At 49.7% G+C, this 15,862-nt stretch overlaps 1 protein-coding gene across 2 annotated transcripts; it reads right to left on the bottom strand.

Moving 5' to 3' along the window:
• Positions 1 to 1,370: 1,370 nt before the first annotated feature.
• Positions 1,371 to 9,797, bottom strand: IGFBP3 (insulin like growth factor binding protein 3). 2 transcript variants are annotated; one of them, XM_006051307.4, is made up of 5 exons: positions 9,255 to 9,797; positions 6,080 to 6,306; positions 5,483 to 5,602; positions 4,314 to 4,450; positions 1,371 to 2,782 (listed from the first exon to the last, which is right to left on the bottom strand). In XM_006051307.4, exons 1-4 carry the CDS (start codon positions 9,661 to 9,663, stop codon positions 4,325 to 4,327), a joined length of 882 nt encoding a protein of 293 aa, XP_006051369.2. In that variant the 5' UTR covers positions 9,664 to 9,797; the 3' UTR covers positions 1,371 to 2,782; positions 4,314 to 4,324. The 2 variants fall into 2 exon arrangements, with proteins under 2 accessions (XP_006051369.2, XP_044802710.1); XM_044946775.2 differs by lacking the exon at positions 1,371 to 2,782 and adding an exon at positions 3,103 to 4,005.
• Between the last annotated feature and the right edge of the window lie 6,065 nt (positions 9,798 to 15,862).

Raw genomic sequence — 15,862 nt, 5'->3', positions numbered from 1 at the left:
TATAATTGCATTCTGCTTTTCCTTTACTTCACCATGAGCATTTTTATGTCTTGTTAACATAAAAAACATTTTAGTAGTGGCATAATATTCCTTTCTACAGAGGTTATTTCAGTTTAAAATGTCCTTGTGGTCTCTGGGCACATTCCAATTAGGCCTTTCTGCTAAGTTTCTCTACAAGTATGGTTGGTTCAAGTTTGGACCACATGAGAAAATGACTCTGGACAAGTTGCCTCATCAGAGAAGCCCCGTTTCATGACACCCACGTCAGCATCAGTGATTGAGTTTTTCCTAGTGTGTTGATTTTCTGGTTGAAACATGGTAAGGTGTTGTCAAAGCAACCACCTGGCCTTGGCCTCGGTGAGTAGAGCCCCATCACTCATTTCCTTGTGCCCTTGGGGGTGGTGGCTGGGGACCTGCACTCAGGGCTGGTAAAAGCTGAAGCCTAAGAGTGGAAGGTCTACCTAGGTGACCGAGGAAGGGAAGGTATGGGGAAGAACCAGGTGGGTGCAATTCGCATGCTTACTGGATGCGGCAGGACAGCATTTGGAAGAAAAGGTGACCACAGGTGTGGAAGGAGGTGGAGAATGAGGATAAGAAAGGGCATGTGATTTGGGGGCTTCCAGGAAGACAAGCCCAGAGGGCTTATAGACTCGGCATCCTGAGCAGCTCACAGCTCATAGTGGCTCCAAAGGGCCTGCCAGGTTCCTGCCCAGGTCCCCAGGACCACCTCCCACACCCCTGGTGCCCAGAGCACCCACAGAGCTCTCTGCTCAGCACACACAGCTCTGTGATCAAGGGCCCACCTTAGATGTTCTACTAACAGGTCAGGAGATTCCTTGATGTGCATTTCATCCTTTGATGCCCAGAAGTCACAGGCTCAGAACTTTGCCTGAAGAGGCTCTGGGACAAGGGGCAACTGTTCCAAGGCTGCGGAGAGGGGACGGAGGCCCTGGAACCCCGCCCAGTGTCTCCTGGGATTTCTATCCCTTTCTGGCCGCATCCCCTCCCTTCTGCACACCAGAGAGGGGTTGGCTGAGCTGATCACAGGACAGGATGTGTGGCTGAACGCTCCAGAGTGTTCCCTGCCTTCTGCTCAGCCAGGAAGGCTGCCCGGAGTGGTGACAGACAGGACAACAGGATAAGGCCACGAGGGTCAGGTGGTCAGTCAGGTCAGCAATCTGGCCTCCTAGAACCAGCAGCTCACTGCAGACATGACCCAGTGCCCCCATGGGTAACCAGCAAAGCCCTGGGGTGGCTCCTTGGGTTCTCTTGCCAGAGACGCAAGCAGGGAAAGTTGGAAAGTTCCAACTACAGCTGGAACCCCACTGCCCTCTGGTTAGTTAGTAACACAAAAACTGGAGGAAGGGGGATTTCTTTATGGTAAAAATTTTATTTACTATTTATAAATACATTGCAAGACAAACTTTTCAAAAATACTTTTTTTTTCCTCAAAAACTTAATTAAAAAAATAAAGGAAAGCTAATAGGTAGGCGGAACATCTTTGAGATCCCTTTGTGTTCTCCAGGAGGGCTGTGTGCAGCATGGATCCAGAGGCTGCAGGGGGGTGGCCAGGGACCCCTCCCTGCTCTCCTGCAGACTTGGGAGGGCGCCCCCGGGAGAGTGGCCGAGCCCCGTGCACAAGCCCCCTCCCTCGGTCGTGGCTGTGTTTATATTCTCTAGCAATGCTTACAACTCATCTAGGATTATCTAGTATAGGTGCTATCATATTTGGACGATGACGTATACACTGTGAACAGTCAGGAAGAGGGTACTTTGTGTGTACTTGTGACTTAGAAAGAAAAGGAGGAAGTCCAAGTGCACCAAGCAAGGGCGATTCTCTGTGCTCCCAGCGTCCCTGATCGGCTCCCCAACAAGCCACTTGTCTTCCAGGTTATATAGGATGATTATTTTTTATACTGTGCCAAGGAGGACAAAAGGGGCGAGATGAAAAGAAACCTTTTTTGCCTTCAAGGAGCTTATCTTCAAGAATAAACTTGCTCTTGAATGGCTGAGTGGGAAAACACTGTTTTCCGCAGTCATCTGGAGAGCCAGGCTATTACTTGTGATGCCTCTGGCAAGTCGCCCTGCCCCCTTGCCCTATGGGGCTTCAGCAAAGCCCGTGTCTTCAGAAAGCTGCCTGACAAAGAAGGGTCAGAAATCCCCGCCTTTGTCGGTTTCCAGAGTTCCCTAGAACATTCTTGTCATTTTTTTTTTTTTTTTTTCCAAACAAGATTCCACTTGCTTCTCTCCACTTGTTTCCAAGCAGTGCAGGCCCCTTGAAGATACAAAATATCTTCTTGGTCCAGGGACCCTGGCCCCGGTAGCCCCGGGTGGGTGTGTCAGGATGTGCAGGCATTAAAGGACAGGGCGTTCCTCTTCTTGATGAGGCCTTGTCTCATCTTACAAGTGCAGACGAAGCGCGTCTACATGAGCCACACGCGTTGCTAAGGCATGAAGTGGAGGGTTGGCTGCGGTGAACGGGTGGGGAGGGTCCCAGGGCAGCGTGAGCTTACGGCTGCACTGTGCTTGAGCTTACAAGTATTTTTATAGGAAGCAACGAGAAAAATCAAACTGCATTTCACTGACTACTGGAAAGTGGAAAGATGCCAGGTTCACCATGTGGAAGAAAACTAGGCATTTCAAACATCTCTTTCTAAACTTTGGTTTAAAAAAAAAATCAATTCACCACAAAAAGAAATAGAAGTCGAGGCTGTAGCCAGCTGCTGATCATGTCCTTGGCAGTCTTTTGTGCAAAATAAGGCATATTTGAGCTCCACATTAACTAAAACAGAAAGAAAAAGGAATGTGTTGAAATAAATCTCCCCCAAATCAAAAGGGCTCAACGCCCACCCTGGGATAACAGGCATGACACCCACACATTTGGCAGGGCAGCGGCTCACCCTGCACTTTTTAATGAAGCAGAGGACTCCATGAGATGCCCACGATGTCCACTAACATAGTTGCCCTAAAATTACAATTATTTTTTTTTAACTTGCAAGGAAACAGAACTGATCACTAAAAATGACATTTTCTTCTGTTTACTTAAATTTGTCTTGAGACCATGAAATATATTTCTTTTTTTCTCCCAATGGCTCTCAGTTATGAAAAGAAAACAAAATGAAATATGATTTTATTCTTTCACACGACGGTTTGAAATTTCATTTTCATATTATTTTTTTTTTTAGAAAATGATTCATTAATGAGCTTGCTCAAAAATCAAGGAAATCACAAGTCAAAACCATTCACTAGTTTGCAAAGGAAATACATTTCATAAAGCCTGAAAACAAAAGTTTAACAAAAAGTTAAACCAAAAACATGTTCATTGTTTCCATCATTGCTAAAACCTGGGGCTGGTACCTGATGCTTGAGGAGTTTTGTTCTACGATAGTGCAGTGTTAAGTATGACTCATGGGCTTTAAGTGATACCAACTAATCTTTGATAAGATCTTTCATTAAAAGTGGTATTTTATACTACAATTAGATACACTTTCATCTTACTGATCTGATTTTTCTGTGGCTCTTAAGAGTGTCACCAAATAAAGTATAATTAGGACAAGGCCAATTTTATGTTTGGTGGTGCTGGTGGTTTGGTCACTAAATCATGTCCAACTCTTGTGACCCCATGGAGTATAGCCTGCCAGGCTCTTCCATCCATGGGATTTCTCAGGCAAGAATACTGGAGTGGGTTGCCATTCCCATCTCCATTCATATTAGATTTAAGTAAACTTTATATTAAAATGATACTAGTCATTGACTCAGGAGACATGTAATGTATTTTACCAGAGGAAAAAAAAATGCTACCATCTTTTAGAAATTCATTCTTTCAACAAGTACTTTTGGATGAAAACAATTTACATGTGAAATTAAATGAACCATGAGGCTCGTGGGGGAAAAGCTTAACTTTGGAAATCTTACACTGCATGTGTAAGAATGTTTAAGTGCGGTAAGTTCTTTAAAATGCAGCAAAGTGTCTCTTCCCAGGTGGCGCAGTGGTAAAGAATCCACCTGCAATGCAGGAAATGCAAGAGATGTGGGTTTGATCCCTGGATTAGGAAGATTCCCTGGAGAAGGAAATGGCAACCCATTCCAGTATTCTTGCCTGGAAAATTCCATGGACAGAAGAGCCTAGTGGGAGCATGCATGTGAGGTGTCTCTCAGACAACCTGGCCACAGACCCTCTTTCCTGCTCTTGTCTGGGCAGATTGAGAGCTCTGTCTTGTGTGTAGGCTACCACCCCCTGGGATCTACAGGTGTCCCCTCCCTCCAGGGCCGGGTCCTGTGCCCCCGTGGATCTGCCAGTCCCCAGCACTTACGTGGCCACAGTCTACTTGCTCTCCATGCTGTAGCAGTGCACGTCCCCTTTCCCCTTCACGTCGAAGCCCGGGAGGGGCTGCCCGTACTTGTCCACACACCAGCAGAAACCCCGCTTCCTGCCCTTGGAAGGGCGGCACTGCAGGCAGAGCACAGATTAAATGAGCCCTGAGGAGGCCCCGCCTTGGGGGCAGGTGGTCAGCACCCAGGATGGCTTCCCAGTGTGGTCTCTGCTACCCTCAGAAAGCACAAGTGATTAAGGCCTTGTGTGCACAGCGTGTGTCTGGGGCCGTGATGGGTGGATGTGAGTGCCCCCCAAAACGAGGGGACCTGGTGGTTTTGTGTCCCTCAGGGTCTCACAGGGGTGGACACTGGACCCTGTTGGCCCTGCAAAGTCTATCTGCTGAATGGGGGAGGCATGACAATGCCCCATCTTCCCTGTGCTTGTCACATCTGGGTCTTTCAGCGTACGCCCCAAGTTGTGTATCTAGTACCTTCTCAGGGTAAGTCTGCTAAATAAGTGATTAATAGAAATATACAAAGAGGCCAAAGAGACCTCTTCAGTGATCACTGAACAGCATGGCGCCCTCTGACTGAGGTCGCTACTACCAACACTTTGAACATGGCTGTGCTGTTCTGTGATTAATTCTGTAGGTACTGTGGTAGGAGTTGTCCCAGTAAAAAGTCAGTTGAGATGCTGTTAGAACATGATCTGAAATCTATGCAGGTGCACTCCCTGTGCCTTCAAATGAACACATCTCCCATGTGTCTGATCCTGTACAGCTGGGCACCATCAGGAAGGCATGGGTATACAAAGGTCCGACATGGGACCTCAGAAGAAGCTTCCTGCCATAGGACATCACATCAGGCTTCTTGGGAATTCTCTACAATTGCTGATAAAAAATGTCCCTCCATGGTGCAATGCTAACATGTCCTGGTCCCTCCACGGCTAGTACAGGGGTCCCAGGAGGCCTTACACTGCTCTGCAGGTTGGGAAGGAGTCATGGACGGTGAGAAGACACTCAGGTGAAGCCCCTCTGGTCTTGGGTGTGGTGGGGGGGGGGATAGGGGCGGGAGCAGGGGCTGCATCCAGACGACTCAGGTGGAAGTCTGTTCCCTCGTCCATATCAGTGGAGGAGGGATAGGAGCAAGTTGCTTGGATGGTGCTCACCTGCTTTTTCTTGTAGAAGCCCTTCTTGTCGCAGTTGGGAATGTGGATGCCCCTGGGGCTGAGCATGTTCAGGAACTTCAGGTGGTTCAGCGTGTCTTCCATTTCCCGGCGGCAGGGCCCCTGGGAAGGAGGCATGGGTTACCTGGGAACTCTGTGTCTGATAAAACCCTGTAACACCCAGGGGACTGACCACGTGCTCCTCGAGTATCTTTTGTCTGATTTAGTTGTCACTGTTCCTGTGCAGATGCCAACCACAGCCCCCTGTCTCTCTTGTGATTCCCCAGGGCAAGCTACAGGACTGGGACAGGGATACACAGGCCAGGACACTCAGAGGCCAAGTGAACAAAAAGAGGCCAGCTTTGTGAGAACACTGCTCTGCCCAGCCGAGGCCTGGAGAGCAGTGCACTGATTCTCCTGGGATCTCTGCCATAGGGGAGGGTCAATATCCCTTCTGTAAGCAGGGGCTCACAGCTGCTCGGTGCATCAGCAGGACCACTGGAGTAACTGCTGGGCTCTTGAGTAATGGTGACCCTGTGATCTCTGGATACCCAGGCCAGGTGGCCCCACCCCCACATCAGCAAGAGGAAAAGCTCTCACGTATTCTGTCTCACGCTTGGACTCAGAGGAGAAGTTCTGGGTGTCTGTGCTCTGAGACTCGTAGTCAACCTTGTAGCGCTGGCTGTCCTTGGCATGACCTTTCTTGATGACATCCATCTTGGTGTGGACGGGGTGGAATTTGGAGACGGGCACCCGGTGTGTGCTGGGGACAGCCTGGTTCTCTGTGCTCCCCATGCTGTGGTCTTCTTCCGACTCACTGCCATTTCCTTGGAGGACACAAGGAGGCACAGACTTGACGGTCATTGATATTTAATGACCGTCTTTTCAAAATCCTACCATTTTGATTAAGTCTGATCTGTACAGAAACGTGACTCAACAATTCCAAATAAGTTTAGAAAAAACACCACGGTAAAGTATTATTCCATAATATTAGTGGTGAATGGTACTCCCTTGGCCTCAAGAAGTCATCTTTTAAAAATTAAATGTGATGTGCTTCTACAACATATGTGCTGCTGAAGAAAATGCTTTTCATGCTCTCAGCTTTTCCGTTATCTCTCACCCTCCACCAGGAGGGGGCAGACCTGAGTCAGTGAAGGCTCAGGCCCATTCAGAACTCTGGTAGGGCTACTTCAGAGCAGGCCTCCTGGGTGTGGGACTTGTGGACAAGCATATCTTCGCCCCACCTGGACTTGCTGCATCAGAAGCACTGGGGTGATGGCAGCATCTGGGAGTCAGCAAGCCCCAGGGATTCTGATTCCAGCCTGTCCTAAGTGCTACCAGGTAAAGGGATCAGATGGAGAAACTGAATTCTCTGCAAAGCAGCTTTACCTCAGGCACCTGGACTCAGGAGGCCTGTCTGGTAGTGTTCTATATGGTGTTCACTGATGCATCTCTTACTCACTGTCCAGGTAGGGTCTGGAACACTCAGGAGAGCTACACAGACCCCGTGCATCCTGGGGCACTGTCCTGGATAAGTCCTTCCTACCCCCTTTGCACAAGAGCAGAGGGGACAAGGACATCTCCATCTCTCAAGGCTTACAATCCTCTGTGCCAAAGAGCTTCACTCTGGGAAGGAAGCCACTTCCTGCAGATCTCTGACTGTAGATCTAATGCAGACACACTTGCTATGGGCATTGGAATGTCCACAATGCCACTGGAATGTCAAGGACTCTGACTAAATGTACAGCTGATGCGGAGCCAGGATGCTCTGCCCATTTCTTTTCCTGGATGAACCTGGGATGTTAAGGGAGAAGGGCCAGTAGAGAGCCCCTTCCTTTTGCCTGGTTCTATGTAGCCACGAGACTGTCACAGGATGGCTTCACTCTGACAAGCAGTGCCCTGAGGCCATCCTCCCAGGTGGGGCTCAGTTCACTATCTGATCCCGTGTCTACTACACCTGAGGTGCCGAGTGTACTGCTGCAGCTGACCTGTTCTCTACCCTCCCGAGAACACATCCATCGAGATGGCAGCCTGCCCACCCTCCTGGAAGCCCGCCAAGGCTTCTGGCTCCGGGCTCTGAGGAGCAAATGCCTCGCTTTAGCTTGGAGAACGCTTCTGGAGGGTTGAGTAAGGTTGAAAGATACTCTGCTCTGTTGCAGAAACCCTGCTCTCTTCAGGAGGCTCTTTGGACAGGTGTGCTCACCGGGGAGTTTGGAGAAGTCCCCATTCCCTCTGGTTCTGATTTCCTCACCCAGGAAAAGAAACGGTTCCTTGAAGAGAAGTGGCAAAGTTCCCAAAGGGTCTGGTGTCTGGGAAAGCACAAATTCAACCAGCTCAGATCTGATACAGTAAGTTTTTAATTTGGTTTCAATTTCCTTTCATCTTAGTTTTCTCTTTTCAGGGAAGTACTGGGCCAAAGGGGAATGCTAAGAATATGTAAATGAATGTATTTGCATTTCTTTTTCAAGAACTCTTGAGTAATTTCTTTCAGTTTCTTTCTAATGCCTGCTGACAAGCACAAAAAGCAACCCCTTCCATTTAAGCCACAGATAATTGTCTTAAGCTTTTGACTGTGACTTAAATTTACTTCCCCCCCCTCAAGCGAATTTGAGAAGTCACTTAGATCTTTTTGTTATTTTATAATAAACTACATCAACCTATACTATAGAGATCCTATGACAGTAATCATAATGCCTATGAAAGTCTGGCCCCAAACGATAATATCTGTAACAACTTCTAAGATCACCTTTTGAATTTCCAAAAATGCACAGTAGCAGTGAAGTACACACACAGCAAATGACCCAACTGCCCTGAGTGTCAAACACACCCAGGAATTCTAACAGTCTACTATAGCCAGTGTATGTTTTAGGCAGTTGTAATTTTACCTTTTCCACTAGTCTTGGAAAGGAAATAGCCTCACCTGGGAGAGGAAACCTGCACGGAGGGAAATTAGAAGGGGACTTCCATCCTTCTAGCCACGGATGTTGGGGCGGGTGGAGGCTAGCCTACTGTGCTCTGTCCAGCTGGAGGTTGGAGGTGGGGGCTTTTTCTCCTCGCCTTCAGCGATGTGGAAACTTCTTCACTCACAGGACTGAGGCTGGCTAAGCATGCTTCAAAGTTAGAGGAACACCTGCCACCTCCAGAGTCACTTTTTCCTGAACGTCAGGTTGTCCGACTGCAGAAGATATACCCGGTTCCCACCTCCCTGGTTTTGGGACACCCCTGGACGGGACACTGCTTTGCAAACTCTGATCTGTGCATATCTTAGTACTGTTAAAGCCAGGTACCATTTTCTACAACCTGCCTGCCCACATTCCCGGTCCAAATGCACCCGGCCCGGTCCCCTGCGCCTCTAGGTCCGCAAGAATCGTCCGCGTGGACACATTCGTTCTTAGTTCGTGGGAAACCCTAATCGGAATTGGGCCACACAGTACACGCCCACATTTCCGCGCGGCGCCTGCATGAATGGCCGGAGAATCTCCTCTGTCCATGACCTCTCCATTGACCACTAACCTCCAAATCTGCTCCCTCCCTCCCCAGGGAATCTATAATCCGTTTTCGCCGAAAGAGGTTTACAATTTACAAGAACTCGCAACTCAAAGAACGAAGAGAGTAGAAGGCCGGTCGGACAGGGTACCTCCGGCAAGCGCCCTCGCGTCTTGAGGCTTCAGCTTTCCTGTGTACAACCCTTGGGGCGGGAAGAGCTACGAAGTGGCACCACCTGACCTTAGCCCAGGGGTGCGCTTCGGCAGCGCATATGGCGCGGGCAGCTCACCTGACGCGGACGGCGCGGGCAGCAGGTAGGGGCGCAGGCGGCCGACGGCGCTGGCGTTGGCGCAGAGCCCGCGGCCGTCCAACAACGCTTGTAGCGGGCGCGGATCGCCAGGCGGCGGCTGGCAACGAAGGCCGGAGCCACAGCGCTCGGTGTAGACGCCGCAAGGCTGACCCTCTCGCAGCGCGCACGTGAGACAGCAACCGCAGCCCGGCTCGCGCACCAGCTCGGCGCACGGGGGCGAGGGGGGCGGCGGCGCGCACTGGGCAACGGCACGCGCGTCGCACGGCTCGCAGCGCACCACTGGGCCGGTGCCCATCGTGCCCGCCCCAGCTCGTGCCGCCGGCGGTCCGCGGAGCAACGCCAGTGCGGTCAGAGCCGCAGCCCAGAGCGCGGGGCGTGCCCGCAGCATGGCGCCCGCCGCGGGGGCCGGATGCTTGTCCGGCCGGGGGGCGCGGGGACTGGACGGCAGCGAGCTGAGCGAGGCTGTACGAGCGGGGCCGGCAAGGGCTGGCACTCAGCTTGGAATAGCTGCTGCGCTTGCATCTGGGCGGTCCGGGGCGCGCCGGCCGCTATATAGAAGCCGGGCGGCCAAGGACACGCCCCGGAATGGCGCGCCGGCTGCGGGGCGGGGGGCGGGGGCGGGGGCGGGCCGGCGCAGACCCGGCTCAGCCGACCCGCGCCTAGCCCTGTGTTGCAGTGTCGAGTGCGGGGGCGCATAGCTCGCGGCCGCCCCGGCAGGCACCTGTTTCGCTACCGCAAGCCCGGCGGCACACCACCCCCCCCCCCCCATTCCCGGAAACCTGGCAGCCCCACCAGTCTGCAGTCCCAGGTGCCTCCGGCCACCTAGGCGTCTTGGTCATCCCGGGATCTCCTGCGTCCCAGGCCACGCCAGAGACCCTGACCTGGGCCACTCCCTTGCAGCCGCCCTTCTCTCTCTGTGGCCCAGGTTGAGGTCGCTCCGCGTCGAAATGGTGTCAAGGAAACTGGTGAGCGCAGCTTCTCACCGTGTGTACTTTGCAAAACTTTGAAAAATTTAATTCCTCTGGTCGGGGGGTGGAGGATGCATTTCTGAATGAGGATGCCCGATTCGCATCTAGGTCTCAGGGAGCCAAGGACTTGGGGCTTTACCACAAGCACCTCGCCCGCCACAAATGCGCGTCTGCAGGTGCGCACGTTGTCTTCCCTCTTTCCAGATAGACTTCTCAGTGCCATGAGGGTTCGCACTTTACGGGTGTCTGCAAGTCCCTGATTACTAAAGTGGACCGGCGGCAAATGGGTTTGTCAGAGATTTGACATCACGCTTGACTTTGTTTTAGGTATTTTCCCTGATGAGGTTTTCAAATAGAGCTTATATTCACAACAAAAGAATATAAAAAAAAAAACAATAAAACGAGCATTGCTGAAGCGTAATTAATAACTGAACAGTCCTTAAAATTGGTGATATTCACTGTCTTTTTTTTCAGGCTAGTTTTTTTTCAAGTTCCCAGCGGTGCGTTTAAATGGAGACTCGGGGAGTCTCGCTCGTCTGTGTAATCTGAACACTTCGCATTATGCAGGGTGGGGGGCGGGGGGTGATGAGCCGGAGGGCACAATTGCTCCCCGAAGTCTCCGCGAATCCGGTGGGCCAGCTCCGTGCGAGTCTTTTCAATGGTGTCTGCCCTCCCCTTCCTTAGGTGACCAACAGAGGACGCCAGTGGTCCAGGATTGAATTGGGAATTATCAATACACTTTCAAGGTTCTTAAAAAGAGCCTGTGGATCAGCAGTGGCAATCCGCGATAACACCACGGGAGCGGAGTCTCCTGGACGCTGCGGAAAACGGATACTCCCCGGCTAGGAGGAGGATGGGCATCTAGGAGGAGCCTTTTGCAGTTTGCAGTAGAAACATCAAATAAGGACCTCCTTGCGTTCCCTCTTGTCCATAAAGGACAGGAGACAGGATGGGACATATCCCTTTTCACTAACAGAATTCAGTTGGCCTGATTATGATTGGTGATAGCTGGGGTCAGCCTGGTTATCTTCACCTCATGACAGAAACCTCCCATCTCCTTCCTCCACCCTGGCCAGAGCTCTCCTCTTTGAGTGTGTGTGTGTGTGTGTGTGTGTGTGTGTGTGTGTGTATCACCATAGCTAGCCTCCTTTTAGAAATTGGCAAGGCCAATTTACTCATACCAAATAAATAATAATAGTAATAATTGAGAGTCTTCCCTGGTGGCTCATATGTTAAAGAATCTGCCTGCAATGCAGGAGACCCAGGTTTGATCCCTGGGTCAGGAAGATCCCCTGGAGAAGGGCTGGCAACCCATGCTTATATTCTTGCCTGGAGAATTCCATGCACAGAGAAGCCTGGCTGACTAAAGTCCATGGGATCGCACAGAGTTGGACACCTGAGTGACTAACATGCGCGCACACACACACACACACAATTATTGAGGTTCTACAAAGGAGAGGAGATCAAAGGCAAACAGAGGATTTTGCATCCCCCAGCCCACAAAGCCACAGCCCCTCGTTTCTGTTACCCACCGTACCCCACCCAGAACTCAGACTAGATTGCCCTCTTTATTGTGAACTGTGCCATAACCATTACTCTTTATTCCCTTTCTCCTGTACTACTTCTGCATCCGTATGTCATCTGCTTTGACAGCCAAGAACAAGAACAGAGTCTCCAATTTCATTGGAAAGTTAAAGGAAACAAAACTTGCTCCTCAATAATTAACCATGGATAACTTGACTGATATTTTAGATGGTTTCTACATCAAAAGAATATTGGAGTGGCAAGTCCACCTCTGTTTAGTACTGTGTTATACATGAGATGAGCTGGTCTTTGGTCAGTATGACACTTTTTACCAGCATTATCATCTGAGTAGTGGACAAGGGACGCCCAGGGAGAATGTCTAAGTCACCCTGGCCTTGCATTTGGAAAAAAGGTGAGTGTTCTGCGAGGGAGTCCCTAGGGGGCGCCTAAGCGCCAGGATGTCCTTCAACAAACCAGAGACCAAGATAACTAAAGGTTACATTGTAACTTTCAATAACATTCCACAACCACATTTTATAGACTGTCATGGCCTTTTTTCTGAAATCTTGCAACAGGAAGTAAGTAAATCTGTGGCAGTGATGTGGGAAAAATTGTATTTCAATTTTAGTCATTTTTATTTGACACAACTGCAGGGAACCACACCCCTCCCCACGGCCCCCCTTCCCCGCCCCCCCCCAATGTAATTGTTGCAGGGTAAACTTGGGGACTTGAATGGGATAAAACTTAATTTTATGGCATACTAATTTTGTTCAACTTTAATTAATCTGGAGTTTATGGTTATAACATAAACTATAGCAGTTAGTAGGAAAGATGGCTTTTCCCCCTGGGGAAGGTACTTGGCATACAATTGCTGAATTGTAGCAGACAACCATTGGCATGAAGGACAGGAGACAGGATGGGACATTTCCTTTTCACTAACAGAGTTCGGCTGGCCTGGTTATGATTGGTGATTTCTGGGGTCAGCCTGATTATCTTCACCTCATGACAGAAGCCTCTCATTTCTTGGAGCCCACTGCTCAGCTCACAGACACCTTGTCTCCATATGACATCTGCCTCCCTTGCTTCTCTTCTCCCCTAGCTGGACATGCCACCCTACCGTCTCTCTCCCTGCCTCTAGCAGCGGGCTCTCTCTTCCACATCCCAGAGGTGTAGCTGTCAGGTTTACCTGCCAGAGTAGGCTTTGAACAGAAACGTTCTAACTCCTAGAGGGGAGTGATGTTACAGACCTGTTTCAGGGATGGGTGCCATTCTGCCTAAAGCTTTGCCATTTCCCACTAGGAGATGTGGGGGTAGGGAAAGGGAACCTAATTTCTCCTCTATCAGGTGGTCTGCTAGGTAAGCCTCCTGAATTTGTGGATGCATTACTGGGCTTCCCCAGTGGCTCTGAGGTACAGAATCTGCCTGCAAATCAGGAGACACAGGAGATGTGGGTTTGATCCCTGGGTCGGGAAGATTCCACTGGAAGAGGGCATGGCAACCCACTCCAGTCTTCTTGCCTTTAGAATCCCATGGACAGAGGAGCCTGGCGGGTTCAGTCCATAGGGTGGCAAAGAGTCGGACATGACTGAAGCGATCTGATTACACCTGCATGCAGGATACTACTGATGGGAAGAACACTAGAAATCACCATAACCTACAAATAACACCATTAAGAGTTTATCTGTCCTCGAACTGAGCGCCTCCATGTGCTGGCCACAAGGTCTCACAGGCTGCTGGAAAGACTGATGGGGACCAGACAGTGGTGGGCAGTATGACCTGGGAAATACAGCAGAGTTTACTAAGTCTATTTGTGACCCCAGGGATGAGGGGTACAGACTTTCCTATGGAAGGAGCTTCAGAGAAGTGGTGGCATTGGACTTGAATTTAAAGAGGGGTATGAGCATGCCCATGAAAACTCAGCAGTGGCCACAGGACTGGAAAAGGTCAGTTTTTATTCCAATCCCAAAGAAAGGCAATGCCAAAGAATGTTCAAACTACCACACAATTGCACTCATCTCACACACTAGTAAAGTAATGCTCAAAATTCTCCAAGCCAGGCTTCAGCAATATGTGAACCGTGAACTTCCAGTTGTTCAAGCTGGTTTTAGAAAAGGCAGAGGAACCAGAGATCAAATTGCCAACATCTGCTGGATCATGGAAAAAGCAAGAGAGTTCCAGAAAAACATCTATTTCTGCTTTATTGACTATGCCAAAGCCTTTGACTGTGTGGATCACAATAAACTGTGGAAAATTCTAAAAGAGATGGGAATACCAGACCACCTGACCTGCCTCTTGAGAAATCTGTATGCAGGTCAGGAAGCAGCAGTTAGAACTGGACATGGAACAACAGACTGGTTCCAAATAGGAAAAGGAGTACGTCAAGGCTGTATATTGTCACCCTGCGTATTTAACTTATATGCAGAGTACATCATGAGAAATGCTGGGCTGGAAGAAGCACAAGCTGGAATCAAGATTGCCGGGAGAAATATCAATAACCTCAGATACGCAGATGACACCACTCTTATGGCAGAAAGTGAAGAGGATCTAAAAAGCCTCTTGATGAAAGTGAAAGTGGAGAGTGAAAAAGTTGGCTTAAAACTCAACATTCAGAAAACGAAGATCATGGCATCTGGTCCCATCACTTCATGGGAAATAGATGGGGAAACAGTGGAAACAGTGTCAGACTTTATTTTTGGGGGCTCCAAAATCACTACAAATGGTGACTGCAGCCATGAAATTAAAAGATGCTTACTCCTTGGAAGAAAAGTTATGACCAACCTAGATAGCATATTCAAAAGCAGAGACATTACTTTGCCAACAAAGGTCTGTCTAGTCAAGGCTATGGTCTTTCCAGTGGTCATGTATGGATGTGAGAGTTAGACTGTGAAGAAAGCTGAGCGCCGAAGAATTGATGCTTTTGAACTGTGGTGTTGGAGAAGACTCTTGAGAGTCCCTTGGACTGCAAGGAGATCCAACCAGTCCATTCTGAAGGAGATCAGCCCTGGGATTTCTTTGGAAGGAATGATGCTAAAGCTGAAACTCCAGTACTTTGGCCACCTCATGAGAAGAGTTGACTCACTGGAAAAAGACTCTGATGCTGGGAGGGATTGGGGCCAGGAGGAGAAGGGGATGACAGAGGATGAGATGGCTGGATGGCATCACTGACTCAATGGACGTGAGTCTGAGTGAACTCTGGGAGTTGGTGATGGACAGGGAGGCCTGGTGTGCTGTGATTCATGGGGTCACAAAGAGTTGGACATGACTGAGCAACTGAACTGAACTGAACTGATGAGCATGCAAGGACCTCAGCTCTGTGAACCTGGAGGGATGAGGGAGGCTTCAGAATGGACAGCACTGGTGTTGGCATGTGTCAGAGGAAGTGGACCTCTGAGGTGTGGAAGAGAAGAGAGAAAAGTTCAATAAACTGAATTGAGAAGGTGGCACTGGTGGCATTAGAGTGGGCACTTCAAAGTTAGTGCCATCCTGCTTTGCTGACAATTTGGAGATGAATGGAAGGCCTCCAGAGAAAGGGCTTGGGCATGTTCTGAGCAGAAGACAAGCCTTCTGGGACTGCCCCGCCCCCCAACCCCCGCTCTCCAGGGGTTAGGGGTGGAACGGTAGGTTTCTGTCCAGCACAGTGATTCTGTGCCACAGCCTTTTCTCTCCCAAGAGCATTGTTCTCCCCATGGGCCCAGTACCCATGTCCACACAGTCATTTACAGGGCAAGGGCTGTTTCTCTGTTCTGGTTATTCACAGTAGGGCAATTCCTATGTCTGTTTCAAATCCAGCTTTTGTTCAAGGCTGAAACTTCGGGAACAAAAAAGGAGATTGGGACCTTGATCACAGGAAATCTGAATGTTTGCCCACCTGCTGACTCGTTCCTCCCCTTACTGGCTTCTGACCTGGAACAGGTTTCTGAAAAGGTGCTGCTGTGGATCTCATGGCATCTATGGAAGGGTTAACTCTTGGAAACAGTCATGCCCACTCTGTGGGAAGTTAAGAGTTTATTCCTGTATTCTCATAGCCACCTGACCAAACCTTATATTAGAAGTTTTATTCTCAAATGAATGGCAGAACAGAGCACCTGCTCCCCT

This window comes from Bubalus bubalis, chromosome 8, assembly GCF_019923935.1.
Source record: "Bubalus bubalis isolate 160015118507 breed Murrah chromosome 8, NDDB_SH_1, whole genome shotgun sequence".
In the NCBI taxonomy this organism is placed as follows: Eukaryota; Metazoa; Chordata; class Mammalia; order Artiodactyla; family Bovidae; genus Bubalus; species Bubalus bubalis.
The sequence above is the reverse complement of the archived record's forward strand: the minus strand, read 5'-3'. Positions and strand labels throughout refer to the sequence as shown.

Excerpts from the sequence above, each read along its gene's own strand:
- IGFBP3 (XM_006051307.4), bottom strand. The coding sequence starts at position 9,663 with ATGCTGCGGGCACGCCCCGCGCTCTGGGCTGCGGCTCTGACCGCACTG. Across the intron at positions 6,307-9,254 it reads GCCCGCGCCGTCCGCGTCAG|GAAATGGCAGTGAGTCGGAA; the intron begins GTGAGCTGCCCG and ends GTGTCCTCCAAG. Across the intron at positions 4,451-5,482 it reads GCTTCTACAAGAAAAAGCAG|TGCCGCCCTTCCAAGGGCAG; the intron begins GTGAGCACCATC and ends CTCTGCCTGCAG.